Source organism: Crotalus tigris, unplaced genomic scaffold (genome assembly GCF_016545835.1).
Source record: "Crotalus tigris isolate CLP2741 ecotype Arizona unplaced genomic scaffold, ASM1654583v1 scf7180000018826.840336, whole genome shotgun sequence".
NCBI lineage: Eukaryota > Metazoa > Chordata > Lepidosauria > Squamata > Viperidae > Crotalus > Crotalus tigris.
In genome coordinates, this window is record NW_024097216.1 from 259014 (window position 1) to 276690 (window position 17677).

Sequence of the window (17677 nt, forward strand, 5' to 3'; positions counted from 1 at the left end):
ATGCAGTAATACACCCTGACTGTTGCGGAGAGCACAATGTTTGAGCTTTTCAGTAATGACTAATTCTAACTGCCTTTCTATAGCCAACACGCCCAGGAATAAGCTCCATTTAACTCAATGGAATTCTGAGTAAATTAAAGGTTGTATTCTAAACCAACAGTTAAAATCTGAGAGGCAAAATTCCTGTCACAGAAGGAAAGCAGATTATTCTTGAAAAATATATGATTTCAGTTACACTCATCAATTAGAAATATTCATGAGCTTGTAATGTATTTTTTAACTTCCAAAACACCTTCACATAAAGATTTTAATTATCTTAAAGACACAAAGATATATTAGACCAAACAATATTTCTGCACAACTGAGATATGCACGCACTAACTTTCCTTGGTGATGTTGCACTGCTAAATCTATTGATCTAATTGCCAGAGGAGATACAACTCCTAAACTACAAATGAACATTTAGAATTAACAGGAAATTTAGCTCTTGTTACTTCTACAACTGTATTGAAAAGCATGAGGTTTTTTATATATATAAATGGCTGAGACAGGAAGAGCAAAGAATCTTGAAAGACTCCGTTGCTTATTTCAAAGACCTGTATAATTATATCCCCATGGGTTAGCAGAGGTGTCCCTCGAGTCCAGGGTGATAAACAAGATAATGGATGCTTGGGATGATGAAAATATGAAATTGTGGCTATGGATGACAGGACCTTATAATTTTCTAAAAACCCAGTACATTGACCACGATATCTTCATCATCTGCTAGACTGAAGACTTCTCTGTCCTGTTTGAGTGAGATGGGCAGCTCTTCTTATACAGAGGAAATCAATCTTTTGCCATCGCTTAAAAAAAAGCATAATAAACTCATTAAATTGGAAGGACTTCTGTCAGTTACCTCTGCAGGTATGTCAGCCAGTTCAGCTTTAGACGATGCACTCCTTGTTTCTCCTTTGCACCAGTCCTTGCTCTTGCTAGCAGTTTCTGATGGAGCTGTTAGGAAGACGAAGATGCAGGCAAATAGAGAAACCATAGAGATAGAAATGTAGAGCAACGTGACTCCTGGATAAGAATTTGATTAGTGGTCTCCGTAAATATTGAATATTAGATGTATAAGACCCAACACATCATCCTTATGTTAAAAAGGATTGCAGGAGGAGATGGTGACATGAATTCAGGGACTGGATTGGATTCATTCTTGTCTCAACCTGAGATATGTTTTGCAAGAGGTATTTTTTCTTAAGAGGATACAGCTTAGATTGGAACAAAATAGAGGTTGTTATTCTCAGAAGAATGACTCTGTAACATAGAAGTAAGACACAGAGCTATGGTTTTAAAAAAGCTATATTTGTCATTACACTGATTAAGATAATGGAGTTTTAAAACCAATGTATTTTTCTTTCTATTCCCATAGTATTATTGTCTTTGTATTACTGCCTTTATTATTATTGCTATCATATTACTGTTTCTGAACTCTCCATTTAGTCTGTAAGGCACTGATTTACCTCTGAAGGTAGAACGTAAGAGGGGCAAAGAGTTGTGGTTAACTTCCTTTTCCAGACTAGAGCCAATTAGATGTAGCACACTAAATTTAGGTCTTTCTTTTGCATTTATTTATTTCTCATGGGAGACCTTAAGATCCTCCATTTGAGATTCCTGTTTTCTGAAACTTCATTTTCTTAATCAAAATAAATTTTAGACCTGAACATAGCTCTGAGTTAAGTTGGTCTTTGATCACTAATATCTTTTAGATGTATCAATTGTTACTTATAGGGATGCTTAATTTTACTAAAGAAGTGGCCAAAATGTAGTGTATAAGGTATCTTCAGGATGGACACATTCACATATATTTTCTTTCACATGTGCTGCACTCATAGAACATAGAAAAAGAGTTTGGAAGAGACCTTGGAGGTCTTCTAGCCCAACCCCCTACTCAAGCAGGAGACCCTATACCAGGGGTAGGCATCTTTGGCTCTTTTATGACTCGTGGACTTCAACTCCCAGAGTTCCTGAGCCAGCCATGCTGGCTCAGGAATTCTGGGAGTTGAAGTCCAAGAGTCATAAAAGAGCCAAGATTGCCTATCCCTGCCCTATACCATTCTAGACAAATGGTTGTCCAACCTCTTTTTGAAAATATCCAACGAAGGAGTACCTGCAACTTCTGGAGGAAAGCTTTTCCACTGATGAATTGTCCTCACTGTCAGGAAATTTCTCAATTCTAGGTTAGATCTCTCTTTAATAATCTTCCACCCATTACTTTTTGTCCTGTTCTCAAGTGTTTTGGAAAAAAGGTTGACCCTGTCTTCTTTGTGACAGCCCTTCAAGTATTGGAAAACTAGTCCTTCTCTTCATTAGACTAGACGTAATTAGTTCCTTCAACTTTTCATCATATAGCTTAGCTCCCAGGTCCGTTATCATCTTTGTGGCTTTTCTCTACACTCTAGAGTCTCAGCATTTTTTTTTATTATTATTATTTTTGGTATTGTTAGCAGAACTGGATGCAGTATTCCAAGTGTGGTCTTATCAGTGCAGTATAAAGTGGTATTATCACCTTATGTAATCTTAATACAGGTAGTCCTTGACTTAAAACCACAACTGAGCCCAAAATTTCTGTTGCTACTCAAGACACTTGTTAAGAGAATTTTGTCCCATTTCATGACCCTTTTGCCATAGCTTTTAAGTACATCATTAGTTATTAAGTAACATAATTGTTATATGAATCTGGCTTCCCCATTGGCTTTGCAGAAGATTGCAAAAGGTGATCACATGGCCTGGGATATGAGTCAATTGTCAAGAATCTGAATTTTGATGTCACAACAGTCATAAGTGTGAAAAACAGTCATAAGTCATGTCACTTTTTTTAATGCCATTGTAACTTCAGTCACTAAATGAACTGTTGTAAATCGAGGGTTACCTGTACTATCCCTCTGTTGATGCAGCAACTTGTACATGACCCTTTTTTGTTCCTCTTGTCTATAGGATTTTGCTTAGATATAAGGCACTATGCTTTTCTATTTTTCTACAAATATCAGAGTTGAAGATGTATTTGCAGAAATTCCAGTCTCCACTGCTCAAATATCTTGCCACTTTCAATTTTATACACTTTAAATCAGTTTTGTCTCTATTGAACGCGGTGGAGTTTTTCTTTGGATTACCAAATTTTGGTTCCAAAAAGCTAGTAACCACTAGATCAGTGGTGGCGAACCTATGGCACGGGTGCCAGAGGAGGCACTCAGAACCCTCTCTGTGGGCACGCGCACTGTCACCCGAGTCCTAGGCCTTCAGCTGGGTTTCATAAAATCTTTTCGCTTTAGGCCTCCGCCATGTGCAAAAAAAAAAAAAAAGGTTCAATCAGTGAATTTCAACTTCTCATGGGAAAAAAAAAGATCTTGCAAAGTTGGAATTGATTGATTGAACTTTTTAGTCCCACCCAGTCTTCCGTTACCACTGCAGCCACGCCCACCCAATTGGCCATGCCCATCCAATTGGCCACACCCAGCGAATGGGCCACACCCACCTGGCACTCGACGATGCATAAGTGGGTTTTGGGTTGCAGTTTGGGCACTCAGTCTCAAAAAGGTTTGCCATCCCTGCACTAGATGGTAGAAAAGAGATGTGGAAAACATTCTTTACTATTATCCTATGGTCATCCAGAATTTTGCATTTCATATAAAGAAACCCTCGCCACTGTAATCAAGTCCATCTACCTTGCTGCTGTTTTCTTCTCTTCTTTCTTTCCATCATTTCCATTATTAGAGCCTTCTCCAGTTCTTTGCATAATATGTCCAGAGTATGAAAATTTAAGCCTCGCCGTTTCTTTTTCAAATGAACTTTGGGTCGATCTGTTTGATGATCCATGTTTCTCTTGGTATTTTCAGGAGTCTTCTCCAACATCAAAGTTCAAAAGCTTCAATACTCTTCCTATCCTTCTTCAAAGTACAACTTTTGCTTCATTAAGAATATCACAGGGAATATTGTGACTTGAACATTTCTGATTATTATAGATATAGACACATTACAACATCTGAATATCTTTTCCAAAGACTTGATGGCTATTCTGCCAAGTAATATCTACGCTATAATGATAGGGGATGTTTAATTTAGTTTGAATTAAGTACTGGATTCCCTTTTTCAAGAACTGTACATAATAGGAATTAAGATGGCACTAAGTCTGCATTAAATTAAAAAAAATTAAACAGAATAACTGTTTCCATATTAGGAAACTTATATGCAACTATGTTTAATATTAGCGATCATGATACAGAATAGATTGAATGCATAGAATAAAGTACCATTGTAGGTCAATGGATATTGATCTTAAATTAGTTGAGAACTGTAGTTTAAATTAAGAATTGTAGTTTAAGTGTTAAAATTACAGTGTAGTTTAACACTGCAAAGTCAATGTTAAAAAGTAACATGCTAGAAGTGCTCCATTGATTTGCGATTAGTTATTATGAAGTGGAGAAATGGCACAAGGGGAGTCAGAATAAGATCGCAGCAAACCCATTTTTAGGGCTATCCGGTAGTGTTTCTCAACCTTGACAATTTTAAGGCATGTGGACTTCAACTCCCAGAATTCCACAGCCAGCAATGCTGGCTGTGGAATTCTGGGAGTTGAAGTCCACATGCCTTAAAATTGTCAAGGTTGAGAAACACTGGGCTATCGGATCCTTGCTGCAAATATTCTGACGACCACTAGATAGTAGAAAAGACATTCAGAAAAATTCTAACTCGATCCTGCCTTCCTCTGGTATCCGGATTTTGCAGTCCAGATCCAGTAATGCTATTTCTTTTTAATTGGAAATTACAACTAAGATAGAGGCTCCCCTGGGCTAAACGCGCCCCATGGCAGGTTAACTTTGGGGTGGCAGCCAAAAACCTGAAGACATCCAGAACTTTGGTTCTAAATTTTTCTATATCTATGAGGCAGTACTTCGTTGAAGGGAAAACACAGGCAGAAATGTGTTTCCGAGATCAAAGGAAATCAAACCGAATAAAAAGCAAGGCTCTCTGCGTAAACGTCTCTGAGAACCGGCTTATTGAAAGGCCGGCCTTCCGAAGCTAGCCTCCTCCTTTCCTTGCACAAGGGATCTACCGATTCCTACCGTCAGCTTTCAGCGCAGGCGCGCTCCTACCTGCGATTTTGTCACCTCCGGGACCGCGCGCCGGCTGAGAAATTCCACCGCCGCCATCTTTGCTTTGGGCACTCTAGCCTTCTACTCCAGCCCCCTAGAGCCAGCGACGCCATCTTTGTTGCGGGGCTCAGGAGAGTTGAGAGGCGCCGGCGTTCGGGAGCCCGCTGGAAAAAAGGGGGGAAAAGCGAAGGAAATCGGGGCATCTCCTCGTCTTCCTCCTCCAGGCCTCTGGGACGCGTTTAGTGTTCCTGGAATAGTCTTAGGATACGGGTGAGGAGAAGGACGAAGAAGAGAAGGAGCGGTGGCTTTGAGAGGGAGAAACCGTTAAGGATGTAAGGAAAACCTTGAGGTTTTCGGATGAAATTCCACTCCTTGCCCTCAGGACCTTGAGGGGTGTATTCAGGGGACGAGTTTACCTTCTGCTGCCGGTAAGAAGTCCGTTTTCTTCCTTCAGGAACCAGTTTTAGGCTCTTCCCAGCTTTCTCTCTCTTTCTCTGAACCATAGCTCAAGTCTGGAATCTAGTTCAGGACCGCTTTGTAGATCTAAAAGATATGAGGCCGGTGCTTTTGAAGCCGAATACAGCCTCTGAACATGTGCAGAGTCCCTTCCTGGATGAAGCCTCTGCGTTTCTAAAGAGAACGATGCTTCTCCTTGAGGGAGGCATTCCCCCTGGGGTCCAGATATTTTCCTAAGTTTAAAAAAATAAATTCTGAAGGAGAGATGCCCGCCTTAGATCCAGAGATAAATGAGATTATTTTTGGAACCGTAATATAGCTGAATAATGCTTAATTTATGAAACTCGAAGATACACTGAGCCATTTACTGCTTTATACAGGAAGAATGGCTGTAAGACTTCAGGGAATGAAAATACAAATATGTTCTATTTCATAAGGCAGTGCTATTTTAAAATACGTTTTTTTTATTTCCACTAACCTGAAAAAAAAAGAAAGTACAGGTATCTCAAACCTGTGGGATAAACTATATATTTGTTGGTGAGAACAGGAGAGGGAAATTAGAGGATTAACTTTAGGTCAGTGTATTGCTTCATTTAATGCTGCCACTTCATTTAATAAACAGTTGGGAAATCTGTTCTGTAATGCAGAACACAATTAAATATAGGGATGGAAGACAACTCAGCTGCAGCTTGCAGTAATGCTGGGGCAGCAGTTTTACTGCAAAAAGATCAATCAGCAGAATACACTGCAGCACAGCGTACATGCATTTTTTTAATTCTCCAAGAATGAAATGAAAATCCAAGTATCATAGATTATAGCACTAAACTTATTGTTATTGCTTTGGATAATTGATATCTTGAAATGCTTTGACTTAACACAGTTGACTAGGCATATAAAGAGTTGAGTTGTTGTGAAATTCTTTCTTTTATGATACTGCACTCTTGGGGAAGAATAGAAAGAAAAAATAAATGGATTAGATAACAGTCATCAGAAAATATTTTATTTTCTGAACCCATCTTAATGCTTATTTATCTCAGCTGTTGATTCTGCTTTCGTTTTTTCAAAGTTACAATTAATATTGCACAAAGGGTCCTTCCTTATAAATATATCTCTGAACATACAGTATATAAATAGGGTTAGCCACATGTTTAAAAAAAGCCATGAAAATATTCATGAAAAAAATTACAAATTATTCTCATATTGAATATATTAATTTTTCACATTGCATTAGAGGTAAGGGTTATGGTTTTGAAAAAAAGAAAAGAATAAATATAATTTGCTTAAAAACAGGAAGAGTAAAGCAGTTGTTGAAACCATCTGTTGTTTATTAATGTATGACATTTACTTCTTGCTGCAATTCTATATATACTATTTGACACTCACAATATAAAGAAGAATAGCAAAAAAATTAAAGAACAATAAAAAATAAATGCACCTACATTTCAGATAACATCAGGTCTCATCCCCCAAATGCCCTACATTTTGAGAAGCTTCTAGAAGGCAACTGTAGTTGGAACAAAATGCACTTGTAGGAGATCATTCTAGAGGGCCAGTCCAACAACAGAAAAACTACAGTTCTGAATCTTGGCTGTCTAATTTCCGAAAAATGGAGGACAACTTGCTGTTTCTCTTGGCATGATCAAAATGGTTGGATTGATTCCAGTGCAGAGATGAGTGGTCCAAAGTAACCCAATGCCAAATCTTAAAGGGTTTTATAGGTTAAAACCACCATTTTAAATTGTACTTGAAAGCAGATAGGAAACAGGATCCACAAAATATATGCAATATGTGCCCTAGCATTCAGGCCATGCATTTTGCACCAACTAAAGATTCACCATGGTATTTAAAAGCAGCCCCGTATAGAACATATTGTACTAGTCATAGTGATGAAGGTGCAACCTACCATAGGCAAATCTTTCTGTTCCAAGTAAAATCATGATTGACATACCAGTGTAGCTGGGCAAAGTTTCCCCTGGCCACAACTTTGGAGATAGTGAATTAGAAAAAAAATGAGTTATCCACAAATTGCTATTTTTAATAGGGCTTGCATGGAAACATGCTGATATTTATTTATTAACATTATATCCTGTCCCAATCTAATACTGTTAACAGCTTCCTTAGGGGAAAAAATGAAAGAATAGCTAAATAACATAAAAATAATATTAACAAAACACATGAGAAGACAGAAAGAAAAATAAATAAAATATGGTACAGTTCTTAAATTAAAAGAATGTCCTCTGAAACAACTCAATCTTTGAACATTTTTCTGAAGGTTAACAAGGTGATGGCCAGTCTGATCTCTATTATAAGGTTATTCCAAAACAGAAAAGCAGAGTCTTCTAACTTCACGCTCTCTCCCCACTTCATCCTGGAAATGTGTGGGACTTATAATTAGCTCCTTTCCAAAGAATCCAGTTAGTCAGGTCAATTCCAAGGAAGTGTTCCTTCAGATATCAAGCCGCAAAGGCCTTTATAACATAACGCCATTTGTTTAGAGAGCTACAAACAGCCAATGGGCAATTAGTTCAGGGCCTGTAGACTTTGTGTTATATACCTATTGCTCAGAATTTATGAATATGTGAGCCGTTTTACTACATTGTAAAGCTGCATTGACAGAATCTTGCTAGTCTGAAAGTACAATTCTCCACCCAGATTTTTTACTACTGAGAAACCAGGGAGTATCTCTGCTGAGTCTCTTGCCCTGCCTATTATCCAGTAGTGGGCTTTGCTATTTCTTATCTAATTGTTCCCTTGACAGTATCTCTATGTCCGTCTCCCAAAGTCTTTCCCACACATCATTCCATATATTCAGGTATGAACCCTAATTGAAAAAAGTCCAAATAATTCATTTCTTCTAAGGTACTATGACTTTAGTCTACTACTGCTATCTCAATAACCTTTCCTAAAAAGGAAGGTTGGAGAATGGACAATAGTTATCTAAATTCTTTGGATCTGGGAATGGGTTTTTCCCAAGTAGTACACCCTTCTTCAAAACTATTGATAAATCCCCCCTCTTGCTATTTCTTAGATCCATGCATCCATCCACCCTACTTCCCACAATAGCCAGGATGGGCAAAGGTCCAAAGAATAGGCGGCAAGCGATAACCCAGTTAGTGTCTAATCCATGTCTTTGAAATTTATACAATAGACTAAAAGGAATTCCAAAATAATAGGATATGTTGCCCTAGCTAGTTTGTTTTTTGGATTTATGTGCCACCCATCTCCAGAGGTGACTTCAACATTAGTTACATCAAGTACTCTGCCCATATGAAGTCAAGAATATAGAAAATTAGAATAACTCTGATGAAATGCTGTGCAAAATGACCACAGTAACCAGTTGAAAGCCTTTATTTCAAATAGACAAGATTTCAAGAATACACCAACATGCTAGTTGTATACTTAATTCAAAACACTATATTGTCCGTTCTTTTTTACATAATATCATTTGTTCTGTTGTGAAGTATAACCACTACTTTAAAAACACTGGAAAATAGCTTCTTATTGTATGGTTTAGCTCAGCTAAAGGAGAAGTGAGAAGAACAAGGATAATGTAAACCCAAGGCTAACCTGGGTATATGGGTATATTTTTTAACAATAAAACTTATTTAACCCTGCAATCAAAGGAATCAAATATTTTTTCCAACAGTATGTTTAACTGCATATTGCATTTAAATGTTTTTTTGAGGTTTTGGCAAGAAATTCCAATGGGTGATGCTATTGAATATTTTCCTCCATTACAAGATCAAGAATTGTCATGAAGGTTAAAACTTAAATCTAGTTAATCTTCTAGTAATAAAACTCATCTTCTGATCTGAAAAAAAGGCAACTGTGTGTGCTAAGTTCTAAAAGCAAAGTCTCTCCATGTCACTAATGTTATAGAATTACAAATTAGCATTTAATGTTTTATATTGGGTTGTGAACTCTACAAAACATAAAAGGAATCACCAATTACATAGAAATGTGAAAAATAAATAAATACTATATTGAATTATAGTCATCCATGCAAGGGAGGAACAAGGGATGAAATGTACATTGCAACATGAATTCTGTGCTTTACATGCTTGTTCTGCAATGTCATGGTGCAAATTAAGGTGAAGCTTATATTGTGATGTCACAGTGCATGTTTCATCATTTTGGCATCATTGTGATTTGGAATCAATGTTTATGTTGTATTACATAGCAATGGCAATAGCACTTAGATTTATTTATAGATTTATTTATTTAGTGGTTCATAATGCTTTATAGCACTCTGTAGTTACAGCAGTTTACAGAGTCAGCATATTGCCCCCAACAATCTCAGTCCTCATTTTACCGATTTCGGAAGGATGGAAGGCTGTTGAGCTGTTCAGAATCGAACTCCTGGATTGAGCAGTGAGTTAGCTTGCAGTACTGCATTCTAACCACTGCACCACCATGGTTCTTACATAGAGTATATTCACAGTTTTTCTTATTAAGTGTTTTCCAAATTTGATTTAGATATACTAACAAGTACCAGGATATTATAAAACAAGTCCTACTGTAAAGCAAGCATTTGATTTATTTTAATTGTGTATCAAAAGCATTTCTTACAAAAATAGTATTTGAAAGGGAATCTTTGCAAAGCTTGCTGGCACTCCTTCTGAAAGCATTATAGTACCCATATCCTTTGAAAGACTGACAAAACTGCTTTGAAAGTTGTTCCCATGGGCATGCACAAAAATACTTTTGCTAGGTTACATAGGCACATATGGCTGATGACAGTTTATGAAGCAGCCATATTTGGAGGAATGATTCATTTGTACTAATATAGTCTGCCCCTTTTCAGTGCTTTTCATAGCTTTAGTTTTCAATTGTCCATTCTTTTTTTTTTTTGCATTATTCTATATTCATTCCATAATGTTAATATAAATGATATAAAAATATATAATCTTTTTCATTTTTAATAAACTTTGCTGCATATTGTTTGTTATACAGTTACATTTCATAATACTATAATAGTATTTTGTTCTTGATATGTAGACGATATTGTTTATAAATACTTGAACGTGACTGCAATTAAAATGCCACACCAAAACAATGATTGCTCACATTTGGAATCTGTTGGTGAGATAACCAAAGAAGACTTGATACACAAATCTCATGTGAGTTTCTGTTATAATCTTTTTGTTGTATTCATCTTTGCTTCATTCTTAAATTCTCATCTTTGTCATTTAAGTAAGGTCAGTGTGTGTTAGTTGTTAAGGTGTTATTAAATTAATGATTGGGAAGAAGTCATGAAGTTTTACTTAATTTATTAAGTGGAGAATGTACATACCATGTATTTATGGACTAGACGTAATGTACATTAATAAAAGATTTTGAAACCAAAAATGTCATAATATTTTAGTAACATAATTTGTACATGCAATACTTGAAAAATCAAAATAAGCATCTATTTTAAAATAATAGTTTTTAAGTTGTTATGCAATAAGTATTTAGTATTTCCAGTATAATAATAGAGTTTCTCTTTTTTGTTCCATATTAGCTAATTTTATTAACTAACTGCCTGATTCCTTGTTGTTTTTATAGGGGACTTGTCAAGACTGCAAGGTAAAAGGACCAAATCTGTGGGCATGCTTAGAGGTAAGCAGAATTAACATATATAATATGCAATGACTAAGAGTTTCTCTTTCTGAAAATGCAGCTTTGCCAGGCATTAACTCTGCAACCACTATTTATTCATCAATGACTGTGATTTATCTCTAGTCATAACTAGGATTCTTTGAAATTTCTGGATGATGTGATTGTATGCAAATTGTATATTGTTTTCTTAATGAGGGCTACATTTCAAATCCATTTTTGAGCTCTGCTTAGCATTTGCAAAGTTGGCAATCAAATCTAGTGCTCTAACAGTCGAACCACAGTACACAGGTTAACTTTCTATTTTTATTGGAAATGTGGGATGAAATGTATGTTAAGTTCCTATTACATTGTTCCAGAGAACATTTTTAAGATAATTGAGGAGAACCATATAGTTTTATAAAGTCTCTTTTGTGAAAAAATAGTTTGCTACATAAATGGAATGGCATATGAAAAACTTTTTAACATGTGCCTACGTTTTCTTACTGAAGTCACTTTATATTTTAACTCTTAATTCTTTTAATCAGAAGAATTTAGTGTAACATGCATATAAACTTCCTTATAATAATTTAACATTATACTAAGAATTTATATCAATTCAAATAAATTGATGCATTTCATTCTTTATGTTTTTGTTAACTATTCAATTGCATAACAACTTTCCAGGGAGATATAATTTTTAACCATGCTTATAAACATAAGCTTTCTATGTTATCATAGTCATTTATCTTTAATCAGATAAATGAATTGCATTTGGAAAGCATTGGTCGATGTTAAAGATCATTATGTAATGTTATGAAACCTTTTTATAATATATATTTTGGTTCAAGTAATTATAGGGTTACGGATAAAGTTTGGCCATATAAGACTAATTGTTGAATAGGGTGCCTATTGAATAGGGTGTTAAGCGACCAGTCTTAAGTCAAGGACTGCCTGTATCTCACGATAAGTTAGCTATTTGTGTTTGCCTATTATTCCTTGTCTATAAAATGCTTCTTGTGCTGAGAGCCATAGAAATGTTTCGGAGCACAATCTGTGTTTGGGTCTATTCTCAATATGGCACATCTAACATAATGATTTTTAAAATTTACATTAACCTTAATTTTATTGTACCACAAATAACCATGCATTCTTCTAACTCTTAAGTCTTCTATTTCTCAGCAACACCCCTCTTTTATCCAATCCAAAATACAAGCTGTAAACTACAAAATAAAAGCAAGCTGCAGAATATAATTTTAAAATAGGTAGACCCCATTTTCCTTTCCTTTGCATCTTGAAATATATTTAACTCGTGTTTTTTCCTGACACACAAATCTAGATATATCCTTCTGCCACTGTTTAATTGGTGCAACAGTTGTCAAAACAGGTATTGTTTAAAACAAAAACATCATTCTAGGCAAGATATTTAATTTTATTACAGAGAGTCTCCCCAAACAATTCAGTTGTAGTTTCTGTATGATGCTGTACTGAATCTAAAAATAAAATAAACAGCTGGATTGTTTATTACAAGAGCAAAACATTAATTTGTAGGTTTTACATTCAGCTTCTAAAATAAATACAAATCCTTTTAACAGAATATAAATTCCTTTATATGGTGATTGAAGGGAATAGCATTTCACTTCTGGTTTTGTAATTTTTTGTACTGTTAAAATGGATAATTATTTATGGAAACGTAAATAGAAAATGCTTTGCTGTGAATTAATTAAAATGGTTCCAAAAGGTTGCATAACAGATTTGTTAATATCAAGTATGACTATTTTGGTCCTTTCCATAAATATTTTTCCACAATCTTATTCACCATGCCTCTTCAAAGGCTTTCTTTGGCACTATCATTGTTCTATTTTTAAGGTGATTCTAGTAGTTCAGGGGTTCTCAACCTGTGGGTCGGGACCCCATTTGGGGTCGAACAACTATTTCACAGGGGTCGCCAAACAACACAGTCCGCCATTTTTTCCCCCTTTTCCTTAGCTGTGCTACTCCCTTTTATTCTATTGGCTTTTGAAAGCCAATAGAATAGACTCTCTTGAATAGTCTAATTCTATTGGCTTTCAAAAGCCAATAGGAATTGTCCAGGTTGTCTCTACCCTGCTGAGCCCGCCAAAAGTCCCATTCTGCAAACGGTGCTGCACCAGTTGAGTAGTCCTCGACTTACGACTGGTTGAGTAGTCCTCGACTTACGACCAGTTGGGGGTCACGGCATTAAAAAGGTTGAGAACCACTGTAGTAGTTATTTTCTATGGTGTAGGGCAGTGATGGAGAACCTTTTAGAGACCGAGTGCCCAAACTGCAACCCAAAACCCACTTATGTATCGTTGGATGCCAGGTGGGAGTGGCCCATTGGGTGGGCATGGTTGCGGTGGTAACAGCAGACTGGGTGGGACTAAAAAGTTCAATCAATCAATTCCAACTTTGCGAGATCTTTTTTTTTCCCAAGAGAAGTTGAAATTGATTGATTGGTTGAACTTTTTTTTTCACACGGCGGTGGAGGCCGAAAGCAAAAAGGTTTTATAAAACCCAGCTGAAGGCCTGTGTGCCCACAGAGAGGGCTCTGCGTGCCACCTGTGGCACGCATGCCATAGGTTCGCCACCACGGGTGTAGGGTTTCATGCCTGAACAGGGGGCTGGACTTGATGATCTTCCAACATGATGATGATGATGATGATGATGATGATGATGATGATGATGATGATGATGATGATTTCCATTTCCTATGAAACCTGCAGTGGGTTTAGGTGTTTATTATTGTAATGGATTGCATCTTGTTAATGCTTACTTTGTTTGGTTTAACAGAATAGATGCTCCTATGTTGGTTGTGGGGAGTCACATATAGATCATAGCACCATACATTCAGAGGTATGTTTTCATATTCATCTGACAGTTTATACAATCTTCACAGTTCAGAATTTCTTGGTGTTCTGTGGTTACACATAGCATTCTGTCCTACCACATTTTTCTAATGATTTATTTATATGCATGATTAACAGAAATTTGAATAGCTTTATGTTGGAATCCCCGAATAATTCAATTATGTATAATTTATTCAGTAATTTATATACTATTTTTCTGAGGAATTCAGTGAGCAAAAAAAATTGAAAACAAGCATATAAAAATATGAAAATATTAGACAAACTAAGGAAATGAAAACAAGTTGTAATTCTGAATTATTTAATTGTTCAAGAATGGTTAATTAAAATCATAGTCATCTAAATTGATATTGATAATGTTTATTCTGAACACTGAATAAGGTATATGGAACAGGTAAAATATAATCTTTGTAAGCTGCTTTTAAGTATTAAACTATTTGACGTGTATATTGTTTGCCAATATTTTGATACTTTTGTTAGTAATATGATAACTAAGTGAATAGCTACTAATGTTCACAGTATGCAATGAAGTAAAATGTGTTTGTTTGATAAATGTTTATGAAAATTACAACATGTTATGATTGAACTTGTAATTCCCAAAACATTTCTACTAAAGGGGGCATTATGTAGAAACTTGATGTTGGAAGAGAAATGATTACAAAACACCATTTCAATTCTGAACCAGTAAAACTGCATTATTTTGCAGTACTTGAGATTCTTGAAGCAAGGGAAACACACTCTAAACCAGGGGTCCCCAACCCCCGGTCCGTGGACCAGTACTAGGCCACGGCATGCCAGCAACCAGGCCGCACAAACAAAGCCCCATCCAGAGGATGCAGGCAGCACACAAAATCACACCCCCTCCGGTGTGTGGAAAAACCTCTCTCCACGTAACCGGTCCCTGGTACCCAAAAGGTTGGGGACCTCTGCTCTAGACAACATTAATCTGAACAAGAAATGCTCTGTTCCATGGAAAAGATACTAATAATTATACAGGGCTAGGAGATTTGCTGTTATTTTGTTTGGTATGATATTCCCTTGAAACTGTTCACTTTTAATATATGTGGACTTAACCATCTCTCTCCCTCATTTTCCTTTGTGCATGATCTGCTAAAGATTATATAAAGTACAAATTATAAGGCAATAATGGTGGTGGGTGGGTAAATATATGAGTTAGTATTTGAAATGCTATATCAGGAGCAGAGAATCCCAGGTTTTAATTGTCTCTTAAAGAAGCAAATTGGCTAATTTACAACCACTCATTCACTCACTCTTAGACTCTCGATTGGAAAGTAAAAAAAATCTGTATACTAAAAGCATAGGACCAAAGTAGGGACAATTAGAGTCTATAATCATTAATAAAGCTGCAGTGGATTGATTTAGACTGTGTCTGAATGTGTATACAGTATATGTACAGTACAGAGAGAGAGTGAGTTATACTGTGTACTTCATATTGGTATTGACCATAATAAAAAAAATCTCATTTATTAGTATTTTGTTTTCTAGGAAACAAAGCACTGTTTAACAGTTAATCTTACAACACTTCGTGTCTGGTGTTACGCATGCAGCAAAGAAGTGTTTCTGGATAGAAAGCTAAGAACTCATTCTTCCTTACAAAATGTACGGTTATCTTCCCCTGGTCCTGAACATATCATACAGGTAATCACACATGAATTCTACTAGGATTTTATAGGGAAATAACATTTCTTGCTATTCCTGTTGGGATTTGTAATATTGTAACTAGGAAAGGAGAGTTTTATTCTTCTGTCTGATAGCATGAAGAAAAATATTTTAAAAGAAGCTTTAATATGAGAAATGTATGCCTTTACAAAAGAATTGTGCTTATAAATGCTATAATATAAACATTAACAAAATATAACTATTTTTGCAATCATAGGTGATTTCCTTGAAAATCAAAATATGTATCAGTATTTATAATTGAGACAGTAATATAGCTATTTTTATATAAGTTATGTTTGTGTTGTGGCTTTGTATCCAAACAGCTCCTCACCAAGGATTTTTTTGGAGAGTATTAAAAAATTAATATTAAGACCTGCAGATTGACAAGAGAAGAATATCTGATTTAGATATATTTATGTAGAAATATGCTTAAAAGTAATAAAATAGTTCTAGCTTACTGCATGTTTTTTGTACTATACATGCCTCAATTCCTTCTGTGAATAGACTGTGTTTATTTATGTGCACAATATTTATTTAAACTATGATCTATCTGATAACAGAACTAAGAAATATCCCAAAATATTACATCAAAGCTATTGCATCATTAATTTATAATATGCAGCTATTCTGTAAAGCAGATGAAACCATTTCTATTGCCAGACAGTATGTTGTGGCAGATTTATGTTCCTACATGAGAGTTTCTTTTAGCCACGTTATATTATTCAGTGAAATTATGATATTATACATCATTAAACTTTTGGCTTTGTATGGAAAAAATATGCTGGAAATTGATATAAATACCTTCTTTAGGAAAAAGAAAAAGAAAAGTCATAATGTTTTTGAAGAACGCTACTTAGAATTTGCTTTTTTTAATCTTTCATTAAGGATATTAAGCTACCTAGTATCCCTACACTGAAAATTCCTTTAATTGCAACATTTGATGACCTAGATGTACAAGTTGATGAAGAAGATGAATTAAAGGCTAGAGGTAATACAATAGGGTAATTCACATGACTATTATTAAATGAACAAGTTAATAATATAATTGAAATTAATTGATTTTTAAGAGTTAACAAAAATGTTCTGTTGCTAGGATGTGCTTGGTTTCTCATGGGAACATAGCCTAAAAATGGGAATGTAGTTAGATGGCAAATGTCACACATTGTCATATATGCAGATTTCTGTATGATAGCATTATAGAAACATTGTTTTCAGGATAAAAAATACTCAGAAATTCTGTAAATACTATAAAAAAAGCGGATTCTAAATTTCTACAGAATGAAGACTTATTTATATCCTGTACACACTGTAACTTTTTAATTGGCTTGCTAAGCAGTGTTTCTTATATACAGGTTTGACGGGCTTGAGAAATATTGGAAACACCTGCTACATGAATGCAGCTTTACAAGCACTTTCAAACTGGTAAAAAAAATGAATATAAAACTGTTAGTGTTTTCCTTTCCTTTAGCCAGAAATTTCAGTCACAAATCTAAGGAAAAGATAAAAGATAAATAAGTAGTCATGTAAGAGAGTTACTTATTGATGGGATTGGCAGCATATACATTTAATAAATGAATAAATACATTTTAATCTATATTAAAAGTTTCTAGCTGTACATTTTCCAGCTTCTGAAGATTTTCATGAACAGGAAACAAAATTTTTGGAAAGATTTTTCTCCTTGGAAATTTGTAAGAACATAGGTTTTTAGTTACTTCCTGTTTCATGGATAAATAAAAGAACCTGAAATCTACTTTGATATAATGCTAAAGTTCTGCTTCAGCAGATAATATTCAGTAATGAGCTACCATATTGATTTTATTAATCCAGTATATATATTTCAGATGTCAATTCAGTAAGGTTTATTGTTACTTATTTTTTAGAGATACAGGAGAAGTGAAGAAAGAAAAAAAATAAAAAAGGAAATTGGGGAAAAGGGAATATTTA

General features: G+C 35.2%; 2 protein-coding genes across 4 annotated transcripts in view; one reads left to right on the forward strand and one right to left on the reverse strand.

Annotated features, from left to right (window-relative positions):
• Positions 1–5212, reverse strand: part of MIGA1 (mitoguardin 1) — a 38985-nt gene extending 33773 nt beyond the window's left edge. The window contains exons 1-4 of one of the 2 annotated variants that reach the window (XM_039356669.1): positions 5136–5212; positions 3708–3948; positions 3518–3595; positions 899–993 (exon numbers count right to left, since the gene is read on the reverse strand). The gene's annotated coding sequence lies outside the window, so the exon portion shown is untranslated. Of the gene's footprint in view, positions 1–898; positions 994–3517; positions 3596–3707; positions 4506–5135 lie in introns of those variants that run through there. The other variant, XM_039356670.1, reaches the window with a different exon arrangement.
• A 42-nt stretch (positions 5213–5254) lies between these two features.
• The window catches only part of USP33 (ubiquitin specific peptidase 33), a 35285-nt gene continuing 22862 nt past the window's right edge, over positions 5255–17677 (forward strand). For both annotated transcript variants that reach the window (XM_039356650.1, XM_039356651.1), the window contains exons 1-7: positions 5255–5563; positions 10590–10711; positions 11139–11192; positions 13980–14042; positions 15560–15712; positions 16619–16721; positions 17086–17155. In XM_039356650.1, the coding sequence (XP_039212584.1) occupies positions 10631–10711; positions 11139–11192; positions 13980–14042; positions 15560–15712; positions 16619–16721; positions 17086–17155 (524 nt within the window). In that variant the 5' untranslated portion in view covers positions 5255–5563; positions 10590–10630. The remainder of the gene's footprint in view (positions 5564–10589; positions 10712–11138; positions 11193–13979; positions 14043–15559; positions 15713–16618; positions 16722–17085; positions 17156–17677) is intronic.